General features: G+C 40.8%; 4 protein-coding genes across 7 annotated transcripts; 2 read left to right on the forward strand and 2 right to left on the reverse strand.

The window, feature by feature from the left end:
- Window positions 1-774: 774 nt before the first annotated feature.
- On the reverse strand, window positions 775-1,452 carry LOC121757862. The gene has a single exon (XM_042153331.1). It carries the CDS (start codon window positions 1,450-1,452, stop codon window positions 775-777), a length of 678 nt encoding a protein of 225 aa, XP_042009265.1.
- Window positions 1,453-2,532: 1,080 nt separating this feature from the next.
- On the reverse strand, window positions 2,533-3,366 carry LOC121758021 (LYR motif-containing protein At3g19508-like). 2 transcript variants are annotated; one of them, XM_042153461.1, is made up of 3 exons: window positions 3,226-3,366; window positions 2,930-3,118; window positions 2,533-2,839 (listed from the first exon to the last, which is right to left on the reverse strand). In XM_042153461.1, exons 1-3 carry the CDS (start codon window positions 3,226-3,228, stop codon window positions 2,786-2,788), a joined length of 246 nt encoding a protein of 81 aa, XP_042009395.1. In that variant the 5' UTR covers window positions 3,229-3,366; the 3' UTR covers window positions 2,533-2,785. The 2 variants fall into 2 exon arrangements, with proteins under 2 accessions (XP_042009395.1, XP_042009394.1); XM_042153460.1 differs by having other exon boundaries at window positions 2,930-3,267.
- Window positions 3,367-7,930: 4,564 nt separating this feature from the next.
- On the forward strand, window positions 7,931-9,773 carry LOC121757017. Of its 2 annotated transcripts, XM_042152477.1 has the most exons (2): window positions 7,931-8,395; window positions 8,441-9,773. In XM_042152477.1, the coding sequence occupies exons 1-2, from the start codon at window positions 8,054-8,056 to the stop codon at window positions 9,659-9,661; spliced, it is 1,563 nt and encodes a 520-aa protein (XP_042008411.1). In that variant the 5' UTR covers window positions 7,931-8,053; the 3' UTR covers window positions 9,662-9,773. The 2 variants fall into 2 exon arrangements, with proteins under 2 accessions (XP_042008411.1, XP_042008410.1); XM_042152476.1 differs by having other exon boundaries at window positions 7,931-9,773.
- Window positions 9,774-11,603: 1,830 nt separating this feature from the next.
- On the forward strand, window positions 11,604-16,546 carry LOC121758098 (alpha-L-fucosidase 2-like). 2 transcript variants are annotated; one of them, XM_042153535.1, is made up of 10 exons: window positions 11,604-12,331; window positions 12,836-12,981; window positions 13,187-14,076; window positions 14,190-14,322; window positions 14,510-14,668; window positions 15,036-15,260; window positions 15,343-15,441; window positions 15,526-15,661; window positions 15,733-15,928; window positions 16,002-16,546. In XM_042153535.1, the coding sequence occupies exons 1-10, from the start codon at window positions 12,073-12,075 to the stop codon at window positions 16,309-16,311; spliced, it is 2,553 nt and encodes an 850-aa protein (XP_042009469.1). In that variant the 5' UTR covers window positions 11,604-12,072; the 3' UTR covers window positions 16,312-16,546. The 2 variants fall into 2 exon arrangements, with proteins under 2 accessions (XP_042009469.1, XP_042009470.1); XM_042153536.1 differs by having other exon boundaries at window positions 12,196-12,331; window positions 12,805-12,981.
- The last annotated feature ends 375 nt before the right edge of the window (window positions 16,547-16,921 follow it).

Genomic DNA, 16,921 nt, shown 5'->3' on the forward strand with positions numbered 1-16,921 from the left:
GTTTCGATATATCAAACTTTCGATATGGATAATATCAATATCGATATCGTATCGAATACCTGTATATCGAAAATTATAATTTCAAATATATTTCGATATATACGATATATTCGATATAAAATGATATATCGAAAATATAGATATATATCGTATATTCGATATAAAACGATATATCGAAAATATCGATATATATCGTATATTCGATATAAAACGATATATCGCGATATAAGGAAATTCATATCGTTATCGTATCGAAAACTTACGATACAGTATCGTTTGTATCGAAAATTACGATATATCGAAAATCCGATAATTTTTTGATATTTTTCAATACGATATGAGCGATATATCATTTTTTCGATATTTTTCCCCAACCCTACAATTGATTTGGATCCTAATGAAATGTTGATATTTGAGTTCATCTTTTTTCTCCTAATATGTTCACTTGTAACATTAATTATTCATTATCAAATTCAATTAAACAAATTAAATTTGATGCAATGTGCATAAAAATTAAGCTTTAAAAGAAATAGAAATTAATTAAAACATTGTACTGTTACAAACTAATTCTTAAACATCAAATAATTTCTTAAATTTCATGCCGATCAAAAGGAACCTCCGCGGAGGGAGTAATAAGGTTTTCAAATGAAAGCTCAAAAATTCCAACAGTGTAATTAAAGACTTGTTAATCAAACTAAATGAATAAAACAAAGTTAATAGACACTTGAATAAAATGTTACCAATTCTCACATAATGCTCACATAAAATAGTACCTTAATGTACAACATACTTACCCTTATACTCCGCCCAGAGCTCCGCCGCCGGCTTCCCCGTCAACTCCACAAAATAATCCTCGGAAAAACTATATCTCATCTTCTTATTCATCTCCGCCACAAATCCCGACCTCAACCCCTCACAATAATCCAAAAACCTCGCCGTGACATCATACCCCTGGTCCCACCTCTCCCCCTTTCCCGCCTCCGCAAACCCCGCCGGAAAATAATTCGACTTCAGTATCATGTAATCGGCCATCCCCTCCACCAGCCCCACCGGCGCCGCCCCCTCGCCGTCCCACTGGAACACGTGCGTGAGCTCGCGGTGGAGGAGTGAGGTGAACTCCCATTTAACGTTTCCCTCGTAGCCTTGCAGGTAGAGGGCGCTGACGTTGATGTTTTCGCCGTAGGTGATCGCCTCTGCGCCGTCGTATTGCTGGATGAAGACCATGACGGTGTCGACGGGTTTGCGGTCGGATTCGTTGTATTGCTGGAAGATGTCGTAGATGAAGTGGTTGATGTCTTTCATGATCTCTTCGGTGTATGGGATTCCGATCTCGGATGAGAACCGAGCCCCTCCCGGAGTGTGTTGTGCGTCGTTGATCGCCTCGTATTTCACGGCGGGGAGGGCCGGGAAGTGGTGGAGGAGGATGAGGAGGAAGAAATGGTGTGTTTTCATATTGATTGTGGTTTTTGTTATTTTTTTTCTTGTGACTTATAAGTTGTATTCAAATTTTGGAATTTGGTAAGCCACCCGTGACCTTATATTTGTTCGTGAATCAAATACTAGTATAAAATTCAATGATAGTTTGATACTATTAGACTTGTCATCCTGTTAGAAATCATATTTACCTTGGGTGGTAAAATACAGAAATAAAAGATGTGATTGAATATTACAAAAATAAAAAATAGATGATCAAACATATAGTAAAAGTTTAATTATCAAATTAAATTAAATGATAAATTAGCTTATAGTACTTATTTTTACATATCCACGTGCCATTGACACTAATAACCCCTAATCAAAAATTGGTGGTACCCATTGACACTATATTTCACATGAATACAGTTATTTTCTCAATAGTAATATTTTTAGGGTTCATGAGATATGCTAATTTAGCAATCAAGATTCAAAAAAGAAATCAATTTATTGTATGTTATTCTCTACCAATGTTAATAATGTTGATGTGTTTCTGAAAGAAAAGGAACAATAAACTTTGGTAAAGAAAATGATATTAACTGAGATAAATACTCTATATGTTAATATTTGTATTCAACAAATTTTCACATTTTGTAGTTGAACCAGCTAAACTAGTAGCGCAATAAACCAATAAATTCTCCTATTCAGCAACCAATAATTTTTAAAAAGAATATTGTATAGTTGAACTAGTAACCTACCAAACCGATAATTATTTAATTCATGCACCAATAGATCTTCAATTCATAAGAAAAAATTGTTAAGAGTATCTTCTGTCTTAGCTCATATACATCTCAAAGCTTGCTATAAACACAAGCATAGTCCTCAATAATAGCCCCCACTTCTTCCGATGTAGATATGAACTTGTGCAGTAAATAAGTTAATAATTCCAAATACTTTGAGCTACTCATATATTATGTGACATAATTTAAGAAAAAGTTCCTTCACGACTATCCTAGACATTAAAATGATAGTAGTAATATTGATGACAAGAATGATTACCATGCCGAATCATGGCTTTGCCGTAAAGCTTAAGCAATTAAATTAAAAACATGAATCATATCGAACAAAGACAGATGATTATTTTCTACTTCGTGTTTGATTACTTCATAGTACTAAATTGACACAAGATTAATCGAGATTGAACGCACTGATACTAATTTATCAAACCAAATAACTTCCTCTTCATATTGGAGGCCCATAAGTTTTCCAAACAAAGCCCAACTTGTAAGCGAGGCCCAAAACATAGAAAGCAACAAAACAGAACTCCGCTTAGTTATTTTAACAAACAGTTGGTGGGCAGAGGCAAAACCGATCAAGCAGAGCAGATTCCTTTAAGCTTACCCGCCACAGATTCATCCACACCATACTGCAACAAATCACCGCAACACACACTTACAAAATTGCCAGTTTTTGCATAAGCGATGCGAATATGTGAGGGGAGAGAGAGAAGAGAGACCTTGCTGAGGACCCAAAGAGAATGATTGTAGGTGCGGCGGAGGAGGTCTTGGACGGCGGCAGCGTCTTTGGGGTCGACTTCTCGGTAATTGACGAAGTTTTCACGGGCGAATTTGGCGTAGTAAGGCCTGCTATCCTCCGGCAGGCGGCGCACCAGCCGCAGCACCTCGCCGTAGGCTCTTAGCACCTTCTGCATTTCTCGGTAAACCATTAATTAGATCCAATTTGCAGATGGATTTCAGCGTATTCAAATTGGCAATTAAAATATGAAATAAAGTGTGTTGATTTCGTAATAACCATTTGCTATTTGGGCTAGATCTGTGCAGAGTTGTGGAGTACATAATTTATTTAATAAATTCTTATAAAAAATAACATCAAGAAAAAAATATTAAGTACTCCTAGTTAAAAGTTGTAGAGGTAATTTGATCGAAATAAGAATTTAGAATGGCTTAATCGCATAGGGTGAATATTCAGTTATTCATCTGTTGTATCCAAAACCATGATTGAAACAAATTAATCGATTTTAAAAAATTAATTGATCAAATGGAATTTAATTCAATTAATTATATTATCCCGAATTTTTATAAATACTAATAGCATAGGAGACCTAATATATGTATAAACTTGATCAGATTACAATCAACCAATATCATCAAAGGAATGCAAATATGTCATTTCTAATCAACACTATTAATTTGCAATATCCACAAGATTTTTTACAAACTTACCAATACTTCATTAGAGCATCTCCAAGGTAAAGAGGTAAATTGAGAAAGTATATTTTTTATTTAACTCTTCAAAAAATTAAATATACCTTCTTAAAAAATTATGGATTCCACGAGAAAAAGGTAAATTAAAAAAATATACAAAAATAACTATCTTTTGTGTGAATAAGATGTAAGGCCATCCACAATAGGAATAGCCCAGCAATAGCCCAGCCATAGCCTAGCCACTGCCACATCAGCAGCACTAAAAATCCTCCTGCCACATCATCAAAACAAGCAAATAGCCCAGCAATAGCCCAGCCATAGCCTAGCCACATAATATCCACATCACTATTAACAAATATATACAAAATGAAATAATTAACAATCACACAATATGCGAAATTTAATTTACGAGACATATACGGGAAAAGTTTAATAATACTATTAAAATTTTAAAAAGTACAATAATTTTAAAAAAAAGTACATTAATTTTAAAAAAAATACATTAATAAAAAAGAGTGACAATTCACTCCTCGTCTCCGTCGTCGTCGCCTCCGTCGCTGTCGCCACCGTCGCCGCCGCCACCATCGCCGTCGCCTCCGCCGCTGCCGCCGCCACCGGTCTCCCTCCGTATAGCCTCCAACTCGTCCTGCAGGCTCATGAGCAAGGTTTGAAGCACGCTCTTCTCCACGGGATCCGTCGCCACCCGCCATTCGGCCATCGTCTTGATCAACTGAGCGCGCGTTTGGGCGCGAGCGAAGAATTTGAGCTCTTGGGTGGATTGGCCGGGGGATGCCGACTGGACCTCCTGGGAAGCCCCGACGTTCCCTCTCGCCGCCTGCTGAGCGCGCTTGCGCCCAATCGGGCGAGGTCGGCCACCGACCGAACGCGGCGAGGGGAACTCCTGCGTCGTCTCGGGGAGGTCGTGGGAACCTCCGCTGCTGCCGCTGTAATCGCCGGTGTAGTTCAGTCGTTGCTTCTTCGGCCAGCCAGAGTCGACACCTACTCGGAACTTCTCGGACTCGCTCAGTACAAGATAGCAGTTCCAGTAGGTGAAGTCCTTGTATAAACCCTTCAGTGGGAAGGCTTTCTCCGCTATTCTCCTGCAGTCATCCTCCGTTTGGCCACTGCTCATCATGCGGAGTGCGTTGGTGTACAAAACCCGAAAATCGGGAGACCGCCGCCCTGATTCGGTTCCAGCTCTTCCGGCAATCCTCCCCGTTGCGGGGCCTCCCCTCCGGGCAAAATCTCTGGTAGGCTGCTGCTATCTTGCCCCACATGTTGACGATCCTTTGCTCGTTCGAAATGAGAGGATCGTCGCAAACACTCACCCACGCCTTGCTGAGCGCGACGTTCTCGTCGTCCGTCCACCTCCTCCGTACCTCCTCCTCACCCGGCTGCGACGACTCGCCGACCTTCTTCTTGCCCTTCTTCTTTGGGGCGCCACGCCACGGCACTGCCCCCCCCTTGAACTAGAGTCTCCGGAGCTCCGAGAGTATCAAACCCCAACTCATCTAAGGAGAAACTATCAAACCCCAAGGGTGTTTGGGTCGATGTGTGCGCAGACCCAGTCGAAAAATCAAAACTGGGGCGATAGACATCCCCCGCCGTCGCCGGGGACCCCCCAGGAGCCCCCTGTGTAGCCGGTACGACCCCCAGAGTCCACTGTGTCGCTGGTACGACCCCCGGAGTCCACTGTGTCGCCGGTGCTCCCCCGGGCATCATCTGCATCCCGGGTACCCACCCCGGTATCGGCGGAAACCCCCCGGCGGACTCCCCCCCATTGGGGCCCCGGGCATCATCTGCTGCCACGGGTACATGTTGTAGTACCCGGGCACCTGACCCCATCCACTTCCCACAGGGATCGTCGGAGTTTGTGACCCGCTACTCCCGGAACTAGGCTCGTTGTTGAGATCCATTTCCCGTTGTTGATCTTGAACAGAAATTAAGATAGAGAGAGTACTCGTTAAAACAAGTGGTGCGAATAAAAATGACGAGCAAAGCGCGTATATATAGTGTTTCGGAAAAAAAATTTAATTTTCGCGCTAGGCGGTGCGCTGGGCGATCCGGGCGCTGCAATAGCGCCGAACGGACCGCCCAGCCGACCGCCCAGCGCTGCGCGGTTTCTCTCTCCACTCAGCCGCTGGGCGGCTGCAATAGACCGCCCAGCGAACCGCCCAGCGCCGGCGCTCGGCTGGGCGGTCGCTGGGCGCCTATTGTGGATGGTCTAAAGATACCCCTTTTAAATTGAAGAAGGTATAATACCTTCTTAAATACTTTTTATTAGACAAGAAATTTTTATGTAGAAAAGACAAATAATGTACTTATTTATCTTTATCTCTCTATTTGCTTTTAGCAACCACGGAAAAATCTTTATCACAATAAACTAAAGACTAAAGTCCCAAAATGGTCATTAACATATTGTGTTTTTTTATTTTGGTCCAAAACATTATTTTTTGAATTATTCGGTCCATCACATTTGAAATCAGATCACATTTGGTCCATTTTAGACGGTTTCGTCAAATATTTGACGGTTTTAATTACCGCGTCACAAATCCGTTACTAATTGGGAGAAACGGATCTGTCACTAATCCGTCACTAATTGGGAGAAACCAATGTGTAAGAGGTCGTCGGTACTGAAACCGGAGCACCTATCAAGCTTCAAAACCTCGAGGACAACGGAGGCTGGTGAGGAGGCGAGCAGTTTGAGATCGGAATCGGAGACAATCATGCGCCGGAAGTGAAGAGCCTTCATCGTGGAGAAAGATCTCGCGACCTAGTGAACCCAGCAGCGTAGCCGCCCTAAACCCTAGTCCTTGCCGATGAGGTTGAACATGGCGGCGCGGGGCTTGCCCTTGATTTTGAGCTATTCGAGGTGAGGGAAGCAGCGGGAGAGCTGGGCGAGAGTGGCGGTGTAGCAGAGGGAGATGGTGACGTGCTTGCCGGTGATGGCGTCGATCTGGTACCAGCGCTTGCAGACGAGGGAGAGCGCGTGGCGGTGGAGCGCGTAGGGGATGACGCAATCCCAAACGGTGTCGTCTGGTCCGGCGGCGGCGGAGAAGCTAGGGATTCTTCGTGGCGTCATGGAATTGGTCATTTTGAGAGAGGAAATTGGATGAGAGAGTGAGAGTCACAGACGGGTGGGTTGAAGCAAAAGGAGGATAGGGAAAGTGATGCTTTTGTTTTGTGACCAAAATTTTTTATTACAGTGGTTTTAATTAGTAACGGATCAGTTTCTCCCAGTTAGTGACGGATTAGTGACAGATTTGTGACCCGGTAATTAAAACCGTCAAAAATTTGACGGAACCATCCAAAATGGACCAAATGTGATCCGATTTCAAATGTGAGGGACCGAATAATTCAAAAGATAATGTTTTGGACCAAAATAAAAAAAACGCAATATGTTAAGGACCATTTTGGGACTTTAGTCTAAACTAAATAGTCAACAATATATATTTAGTTTGATTTTTAATTTTTTTTGTAGACATTGGAATTTTTAGTCAACAAATCAACTTTGATTTTATGTAATTTGCCAAATTACAATGTCAATAAATTAATTTTTAGGCATCAGAATCAAAATGTACAAAGTAAAATACTGTAAATAATATTCTAACAATGACTAAATGAAAATAATGCAAATAAATGACACTCACATAAGGTATGCATATTAATATTTCTCTAGCAATATTGTAGTAACACTTATTAGCTAAAAATACTGTAATACTACTATAAAAATGAAAAAAACTGTATAAATGTACATCTACGTGCGACTATATTCATTCTCATTGTCATTAATATTTGAGACAATTTAATGCATAAAGTCGCCATCATTTTAAATCCATAGTTTCACACCACAAATTGATGAATGAATTTGAAGGGTACAGCGTTATCGAACTCAAAACAATATGGTTTTGTAATTCACGAGTTCATGCTTTCTAGCACCGGCTGAACCCCACGCTATAGACACATAGAAAAACAATTACTAATATAAGTATTTTTAAAATAAGTTGATGATAATATTTAATTTTTTCAGATTTTCCATCAAAAAATATTTATCTCACATATATTTACAAAAATTATGAACACTCGACGAAAAATACAAATAAGTCGTCACTATTTTATTTGTCTATTTCTTATATAATATTTTCTTAAAAAATTTTAGAAGTCCATTAAAATAAAATGCATGGTAGACTGAAGTAAAAAACAAAAAAGGGAAAATTGATGCATGAGATATCTGCATTAAATACACCAAAAACGTAAACCTCATATGAATCACTTCTTCTTCACCGGACAAAACCACCTCCATCTTGGCCTCCTCTCCGCCACCCATTTCATCTACAAATCATCCCCTTCCCCTCCATTGATATTTCCAACCAAAAACTCAAACATTTTCTCTCTCATCATAGCTAAAAAAAATCATGGATGTCTGGTCATGGATATGCGAACTCCCCAACTCGGACGAGTGGAACCACTCCGAGTCCGAATCTTACCTCACCTTCACCCTCGCCTCCTCCGCACCGAGTTCGAAACACCCGACTCAGTTGATTCACCTCCGAGCCGACCGCAGTCTCACCTCGGAGGCGGAAACTTCCATCCGTTTCTCGGTCCGCTTGGTAGGTTTTAACAAACTCTCTTCCGACGACGATGACCAGAAGCCCATCTGGGCTTCTAACGCGTGTCCTCTGTCGTCGGAAAACCCTTTCCTGCCCCTCGTCCTGCAGCTCCTTCAGGAAATCGTGTCGCGCTCGCCCATGGCGCAGGATAGCACCTGCCCGCGCTCACAGCTTCAGCTTCAGCGCGGGCAGGTGTCATGGATTCTGGACTCCCACGCGCCAGAGTCCTTCTCGAGATTCTTCAACCTCGTCCTCCTCACGCGCCTCTTCTGGGTGTGCGCGTGCGACGCGCCCTCCGACGTCGGCTCCTTCTTCTTCCACTACCTGCTCGCGCCGAATATAGAGACGTTCACCTGCCACCACGCGCCTGTTGTGAGGAACTTCTTCGTCGCGGTCGGCGCTGACGTGGAGCTTTGCTTCACGCGCACCGCTGGGTACATGTTAGCGAAATGGCTCATTTTAAGAGACGTTGAGGTGGGGCTGAGATCGACGCCGCCAGCGGCGTCAGGGAATCTCGGATTCTCCTACGCCGTGGAATCTCACGGACTGTGGATATTGAAGGGCTTCTCTCCGGTGAAATCCATGCAGTGCATGCAATCTCAGGGGCAAAACGGTCTTTTCCCTGCGGTGATGGAGACTAGGGAATCCCTGCTAAAATACGCCTTAGCTCATCAGCAGCTTGAGGCTGTGATTCAGCTGGAATACAAGGTCAGATTCCACGAGAGCTACATCCACGTAAGCGCACGTGTCGACAATCTGAGGATCCACGTGGCGAAGCTAGGGTTTAGGAAGAACGACGAGAGCTTCCTGAACGAGAAGCATTTTCCTTCACGGGTTCGGGTCTGGGTCGGGCCGGAGGTCGGGGCGAGCTACGTGGGCGGGCTGAGCCTGGGCTGGTCGACGGAGAACGTGGAGAGGGAGACGGAGATGCAGAAGACGATGAAGGGCAGCTCAGGGAAGCCGAAGGTCCCAAAGGTGAAGGCGATGGTGAGGATGGCGACGAGGTCGAAAATCAAGAATTGGAGGTGGGACCAGGACACGGATGGGAATGCAGCAGTGTTCGATGCAACCCTGTGCGACAACACCACTGGCATTGAGGTCGCCACGTGGAAGCCGTCTGGCGTTGGTGGTGGTGGGGAGGTCGGAATAGATTTTAGACGGCGGTATAGTGGGAATGGGAGGGCGTTTACAAAGTCCGGTGGAGTGGTGTTCGCCGGAGATGAGTGTGGGGCGGAGGTGGGGTGGAGGGTGAGCAAGGAGATGGAATGGAGTGTGTTGAAGTGGAGGATTGGAGGGAAAGTTTGGTTGAGCTATTGGCCTAATCAAGTGAACTCTTCTTACTATGAGACTAGGTGTATTGAGTGGTGTGATGAGGTTGATTTGCCCTTGATACCTAGTGCAAATTTGATCTAGATGTCATCCCAATGTATATATATATGTTACATACTCCGTATGATAAAAATACTAAGCCTACTTCATGTTGTAATGGTAAATTAGTTCATTGAGTAAAGAAATAGTTGGTCAACTTATTTTCACTAATAGAAACATAGGATGAATTAAACTAAAACTAGTATACGCAGTACTCCTATGTGTCTATTACATGTTGTGAAAATAAGTTGACCAATTATTTCTTTAATCAATGAACTATTTTACCATTACAACATGAAGTAGGGATTGAGTAAAATATTTTCACATCTCTCCTCACCCATCCATTTTCATACACGAGTTTTGCTTTATCTCATTTTGCTAGGAGTATAAAAGTCTCTTCTTCTATTCTTTTATTTGCTCTTTCTCGGTAGCATCTGGCTTGTAAAAATAAAAAATTTAGGAATGATACGCGTTTTAATATGAAATTAGTAAATTATGAGAAAAATAAAAAGAAAAAGTGATAGAAAAATGATTAGTGAAGAATGTGACTCACTTATTAGAAAGAAAAATTGAGAGTAGACTAATTTTGGAGGATGAATCAAATTGACAAAGGGTATATATTAAAATATTTATCGGTACATTGTATTTGTATCACACGAAAATTATTACAACTATTAAATCGAGTTCTATAACTTTAACATAATAAATAGAATTAAAGCTTTTTTTGGCATTACCTCTGTCTACTTTAAACAAGTGCGAGCGATCTAACTATCTTTAGAAAAACGCGTTTGGTATTGCGACAGCTTAATGGATACATCAAATCTTGCTTTGTCTTAAGACTAGATGTCATTAATGTGATTAATTTAACGAGTTTACTAACGAACTACTAGTACTTAACAAATTGGATATTCTTTTGCACTTTTTAATAAATGAGCTCAAGTGAAGTATTTATCGAGGCATAATTCGGATAGTTTTTTATTTGATTCGAGGCATAATTCGGATAGTTTTATGAGTAGTTTGATTTGAAATGGAATCCTACCAAGGTCAGAACATGCATACTTCATGGAGTAGTTTATAGTTAGAATTAATTGATTATTTAATGGTATCCACACAAAAGTACTTCCTCCATCCGGCACAATGATTCATGGATTACCATTTAATTCATCGCCACTGAGAATTCCGGTTCACTTTTATTATAAATTGTACATTCACTTTCAGCTATCTCATTCCGCTCACATTCTATTATAAAATTAAATATATAAAAATGGACCACGTCCACTATCTTTTTTCATTCATTTTATTTTACTTTTCTTAAAACTTGTGTCAAACTCAAATGAAACTCTTAATAACGGACGGAGGGAGTAAAAGGTAATCTTTCACAAATTCAAAGGCGGTAATTTCTAATTAATCAAACAAATTGTAGTATTACTCATTCCGTCCCCTAAAAATAAAAACTACTCCATCTGTCCCACATAATTTGACCCAGTTTTCCATTTTGGGCCGTCCCACATAATTTGACTCATTTCACTTTTACAATTTTTGGTAGTGGACCACACATTCCACTAACTCATTCCTACTCACATTTAATTATAAAACTAATATATAAAAGTGGGACTCACATTCCACTAACTTTTTGAACCCACTTTTCATTACATTTATTAAAACCCGTGTCCGGTCAAAGTGTCCCAAATTATGTGGGATGGAGGGAGTATTAAAATAACACTGGTTTTATACAAAATTGAAAAAGTAAGTGTGATAGAAAGAAACATATATTTGTTGAAAATGAGTCTCTTATTAATAAAAAAATTTAAATATAAAATTTTTATCTTTAGAGGGTGACTAAAAATGAAAGAGTTTTTAATTTTATGGAAGGGAGAAGGTATTATTTTCATCTTACAAGCAAGCCTCTGAAGAATCAGATCAGTCATCCTACCAAAGTCATTATCTTTATTGCAAAAAATCAATTGACTTTGAAATCGCATTGAAAAATGAAACTACAAATAAAATCAGAAGTGCTATCTTTGTATTGATACTTAGGTTTTGGAGATACAGAGTTTGGCTTTTGCCTTAGCTAATCCACAAACAGAGTGAGGGATAAAAGTCGCTGAAGAAATCGGTGCGATTGCGATGGAAAAATTAAGTAAAAGGGTAGGGGCATGGTTCATCACATGAGATTGCTAAGAATAGACATTGCCAGTGAGTGTGGAGCCCACTGCATTGGCGCCGCTTAGTGGCTGTCACCAACCGCCTTGTGCCCTCTGTATCTCGGTCTAGGCAATGTTGTACCGTTCCATTATACATACGCATATACATACAAAACATTCCGCTCTTCCGATTTCTTTTCGATTTTTTTTTATTTCTTTATCTTCACTTTCCGCCCGCAACTACCTAAAGTGTCAGAAGCTGATTGCATCCAAGGATATTTTATTTTGCATTTTTTATGTGTAAAAGTGAGGATGTTACGAAGAGGGTTTTCCATTTTGTTGCTTGTTGCGTTGGCTGTGGAACTAAGTTTCTGGTTTGGAGCTGGTGTGAGTGTGAATGATAAGGATGTGTGGAGCTCGAGTTCGGAGAAAGGCATCAATGGTGGGAGGAGCCTTGAGGTTAGGTTTGATGGGGCTGCTACACACTGGACTGATGCTCTTCCTGTTGGGAATGGGCGTCTTGGTGCTATGATTTGGGGTGGCATTACCAACGAAACCATCAATCTCAATGGTATCTCTCTCTCTTTCTCTCTCTGTATACCTCTTTTATCTTAAGTTGATGTTGTTCTGTTTGCCTGGAAAGGAAATGAGAGATGGTTTCAGTTTTGTATGCTAGTTCAAATGGTTAGAATTGAGCTGTGATGTTTTGTAGTGAGGTTGGATCTTGATATTTCTCAAATGGTATTTATGTAGTGTTGAATTGTAGAAATGCAGCTAAACAAACTACTACAACCATGGACACCTGAAAATGGCATGGGATTTTCTATTGTGAATTGTCTGTTTCATTGTCCTGATTTAGGTATGTGACAATAAAAATTGCAACAAAAAATGCATATATATCTCTGCTGGAAAGAGATGTGAGTCTATTGCTTTTTGGGTAGGATTTTTTTATAATTTTGTAAAGATATGACTGTTGAGTGGATTTCCGGGAATGACATGAAAGAAATGCTACAATTCGAAGAAAAGAGATTTAACATCATATAGTCTTTGGATCTTCTCCTTTTTCTTGGTGCAGAGGACACCCTCTGGACAGGGACTCCTGGTGATTATGCAGATCCTGATGCTCCAACCACCCTATCTGAGGTTAGGAAGCTTGTCGATAGCGGGAAGTATGCAGAGGCTACTGCAGTTGCAGCCAATCTCTCAGGAAATCCTTCTGCTGTAAGCGTCTTCTTTGCTTCAATATTTGAGATAAAATGTTTTTGTTGATTGTGATAGATTTCAGACTTGAATTAAATTAGAAGAAATGAAGCTTCACTGATGCATTATGAAATGTTTACCAGGTTCTTCCATGACAATAGTATTGGAAATATTCAACCATTTATGCCTAATAATCTCTTGCGTTGCGTAAATTGGGAAAATATAGGTGTACCAGCTCTTGGGAGACATAAAGCTAGAGTTTGATGAGTCTCATGCTGCTTTTGATAAAGGAACTTATCAAAGAGTGTTGGATTTAGACACAGCGACCGTTAAAGTGCAGTATTCTGTCAATCAAGTTGAGTTTGAAAGGGACTATTTTGCTTCATATCCGGATGAAGTAATTGTGATGAAGATTTCTGTAAACAAGTCTTCATCTCTTAATTTTACAGTGTCCCTAGACAGCAAACTGCATCACCATGCTTATGCAAATAACAACAGCCAAATCATTTTAGATGGACGTTGTCCAGTCAGAAGAATCCCTCCACACGTCTTTGGGAACTCTATTCCCAAAGAAAGAGACGCTCTCGGGCCTGTTCAGCACACCAATCCCAAAGGAATTGAGTATTTTGCAGTTCTGGATTTGCAGATTGGAGATGGTGTGGGTGACGTTCATGTTTTGGATGGTAGAAAGCTACAGGTGGTGGGTTGCAACTGGGCTGTTATCCGTCTTACTGCAGCATCAACATTTGACGGACCCTTTACAGACCCCGTGGACTCAAAAAGGGATCCTAGCTCTGAGTCCTTGAAAAAAATGGATGCTGCCAAAGCACACTCATATGCTGATCTTTACTCACGCCATGTCAATGACTATCAAGCACTTTTCCATCGTGTCTCATTGCAGCTTACCAAGGGCCCCACAAATGCTACAAAAAATGACAAGGATGGGGTGATGACAACTGCTGAGAGGGTTAAGTCTTTTAAAATTGATGAAGATCCTTCACTAGTTGAGCTTCTGTTCCAGTATGGTCGATACCTATTGATTGCTTGTTCGCGTCCTGGATCCCAGCCTGCAAACCTTCAAGGCATCTGGAATAAGGACATCGAGCCAGCATGGGAGTATGTTTCTAGCTTTGCAAACGTGCTTTCTCATTTCTTTTTCGTTCATCATCCTTTTGGTTTAAATGACGATAACTCATACTATATCTGATGCTCTGTATTTTCCTTGTCAGTGGTGCTCCTCACTTGAATATCAATCTCCAAATGAACTATTGGCCTTCTCTCTCTTGCAACCTCAAAGAGTGCCAAGAGCCTTTGTTTGACTATATTTCTTCTCTGTCCGTAAATGGGAAAAAGACTGCACAGGTACTCCTATTTTGTTTCTGCTGATTTTTCATCTTAAATTTGAAACATGATATTTTCAGATCTGACTCACAACCAGAAATATGAACAGTTGATAGCTAAATACCAAACTCAATACAGCGAATCAATACATATTACAGCACTTGTTGTTTTGTACAACCTTCATGCATTTAGCTGCAGAATGTTACAGGTGAACTATGGGGCGAGCGGTTGGGTTACACATCAGGTGTCTGATATATGGGCCAAAACATCTGCGGATCGTGGCCAAGCTGTGTGGGCTTTGTGGCCGATGGGTGGAGCATGGCTTTGTACTCATTTATGGGATCATTATGCTTATACAATGGACAAAGTAAGAATCTTTCTCCCCAAATTAGATGTTTGTATGATGGTTTAGGAAATTCATCTTATTGATATTGAATTTTATCATTTCGTGACAAATGTTGGCATATATTGTGCTTCCCACTCATTTAAGCATGTTTCTAACTTGGCATAAATTTACATTACTTTATCTAAAAGTAAACATTGCTCAACACTTTGCCTTGAGATGAAGAAAATCTATACTATGTACTCTGGATTATGAGTACGGGCATTTCATCTCGTTTATACACTCTTATTACTGAATAATGCACATGAAAATCAAGCATTTGCCCCTTTTTCTGGCAAAGCATGTCATGCCAGAGATTGTTAATTTCAATATCTGAATTTTGTGCATGTAGGAATTCTTGAGAAACAAAGCATATCCATTGATGGAAGGCTGCGCTTCATTTTTACTTGACTGGTTAATTGAAGGCCCAGGTGGAAGACTTGAAACAAATCCATCGACCTCCCCGGAGCATACCTTTACTGCTCCGGATGGTAAGCCTGCTAGTGTAAGCTACTCAGCAACCATGGACATGCAAATTATTAGAGAGGTTTTCTCCAACATTGTTTCTGCTGCTGAGGTAAATATCTTCTGCTGAATCATAACATCACATAATCTAGAATCTTGACTTCTATATGTAACTCTCTTAAATTGAAATGTAGGAATTGGGAAAAAGCGATGATCTTATTGCAAGAGTCCGTAAAGCTCAAGCACGCCTTAGGTCAACCACGATTGCTAAGGATGAGTCCATTATGGAATGGGTAAGTCTCAGCTATCCAACTGGCCTCTGCAAGTTGTTCGAGTGGACTAAATCTTGTTTTTTCGTGTTCCTCCGCCATTTGCAGGCAGAGGAGTTTGCAGATCCAGAGGTGCACCACAGGCATCTGTCACATCTATTCGGGCTTTTTCCTGGGCATAGCATCAACGTCGGACAGACCCCTGATCTATGTAAAGCTGCTGAGAAAACCCTAATCAAACGAGGTCCGTGTTGTTATTAGCTCTGAATGATTACCTCGCCCCACTTCAAACTGATTCGTCTTGTTCTCGAGCAGGAGAGGAGGGTCCGGGATGGTCGACCACATGGAAAGCTGCCTCGTGGGCACGGCTGCATAACAGCGAGCACGCATACCGGATGGTGAAGCATCTTTTCGATCTAGTGGAGCCCAGCCACGAGAGCGATTTTGAAGGAGGGCTATATGCGAACCTCTTCACTGCTCATCCACCTTTCCAGATCGATGCAAACTTCGGGTAAGAACAAGTCATTATCAAACTTAATCTCTGTCTATTAATCTTGAAAGCTGAAGTGAGATGTGAATGACAGATTTTCGGCAGCAGTGGCGGAGATGCTAGTTCAGAGCAGCGTGAGACACTTGTACCTGCTGCCGGCTCTTCCTCGTGAGAAGTGGGCAAATGGCTGCGCGAAGGGGCTGAAGGTGCACGGCGGCCTAACCGTGAGCGTGTGCTGGAGTGAAGGAGATCTTGATCAACTTGGCATTTGGTCCAATAATGCTGGAAATGGTGTGAAGACGTTGCATTATAGGGGAGCTGCAGCCACTGCTAATATCTCATCTGGCATGCTTTACACTTTCAACAGTCACTTGGAATGCGTAGACACACGCACACTTCTATAATCTCAATCTCATTTTCCACTTATTTTGGCTCATTAAATGGATCTATCGCACTTAGCAAAAGAATGAAAGGAATGATTCAAAAGTTAGTTAAACTTTGTTAAATTAGTAGTAGTAATAGTCATATTCTCAATTTTTACTTTTTTAGTTTTCCAAGAATGAATTTACAAAAAATTGAAGCCTACAAATCCCTGTTTAGGCATTGTTTTGGCCCACTAATCATTGTTGGGTTTGATTATATTATCTGTGTTTCTGAATTGGATTTCGAGGATTTGGATACCGAAATTATATTTAGTAATGTTATACGATAATCAGAGGTGCTTCGCGAAGCTATGTTTAATTTTGTTAATTCAATAATTATCTTACACAATCTTTTGTGACTATAACAAGTCAAGAGCTGGATCAAAATCCAAATGTAATCCCTTAAAGTTGTAATTATTTACTTAAACTCCAAAATAAGATTAACTTGTTAATTATGGAGCCTAATTTATCTCCATCTTTAGGATTTGTTTCCTTGAAGTATTTTTTCCTTGTTATATATGTTTCCTAGTTTGACTAGAATTAGGGCTTTCTAGTTGCTTATAAATAGAGTTGCTCCTTCATTGTTAAATTA

The sequence above is a fragment of the Salvia splendens genome, chromosome 12, assembly GCF_004379255.2.
Source record: "Salvia splendens isolate huo1 chromosome 12, SspV2, whole genome shotgun sequence".
Classification (NCBI taxonomy): Eukaryota; Viridiplantae; Streptophyta; class Magnoliopsida; order Lamiales; family Lamiaceae; genus Salvia; species Salvia splendens.

What these genes read in the sequence shown, in the direction of transcription:
- LOC121757862 (XM_042153331.1), bottom strand. Translation starts at nt 1,452, where the DNA reads ATGAAAACACACCATTTCTTCCTCCTCATCCTCCTCCACCACTTCCCG.
- LOC121758021 (XM_042153460.1), bottom strand. Translation starts at nt 3,139, where the DNA reads ATGGTTTACCGAGAAATGCAGAAGGTGCTAAGAGCCTACGGCGAGGTG. An exon ending in CTCTTTGGGTCCTCAGCAAG is followed by an intron (nt 2,840 to 2,929) that starts GTCTCTCTTCTC and finishes GATTTGTTGCAG; the next exon opens with TATGGTGTGGATGAATCTGT.
- LOC121757017 (XM_042152476.1), top strand. Translation starts at nt 8,054, where the DNA reads ATGGATGTCTGGTCATGGATATGCGAACTCCCCAACTCGGACGAGTGG.
- LOC121758098 (XM_042153535.1), top strand. Translation starts at nt 12,073, where the DNA reads ATGTTACGAAGAGGGTTTTCCATTTTGTTGCTTGTTGCGTTGGCTGTG. An exon ending in GACATCGAGCCAGCATGGGA is followed by an intron (nt 14,077 to 14,189) that starts GTATGTTTCTAG and finishes TTTCCTTGTCAG; the next exon opens with TGGTGCTCCTCACTTGAATA. An exon ending in ACATTGTTTCTGCTGCTGAG is followed by an intron (nt 15,261 to 15,342) that starts GTAAATATCTTC and finishes ATTGAAATGTAG; the next exon opens with GAATTGGGAAAAAGCGATGA.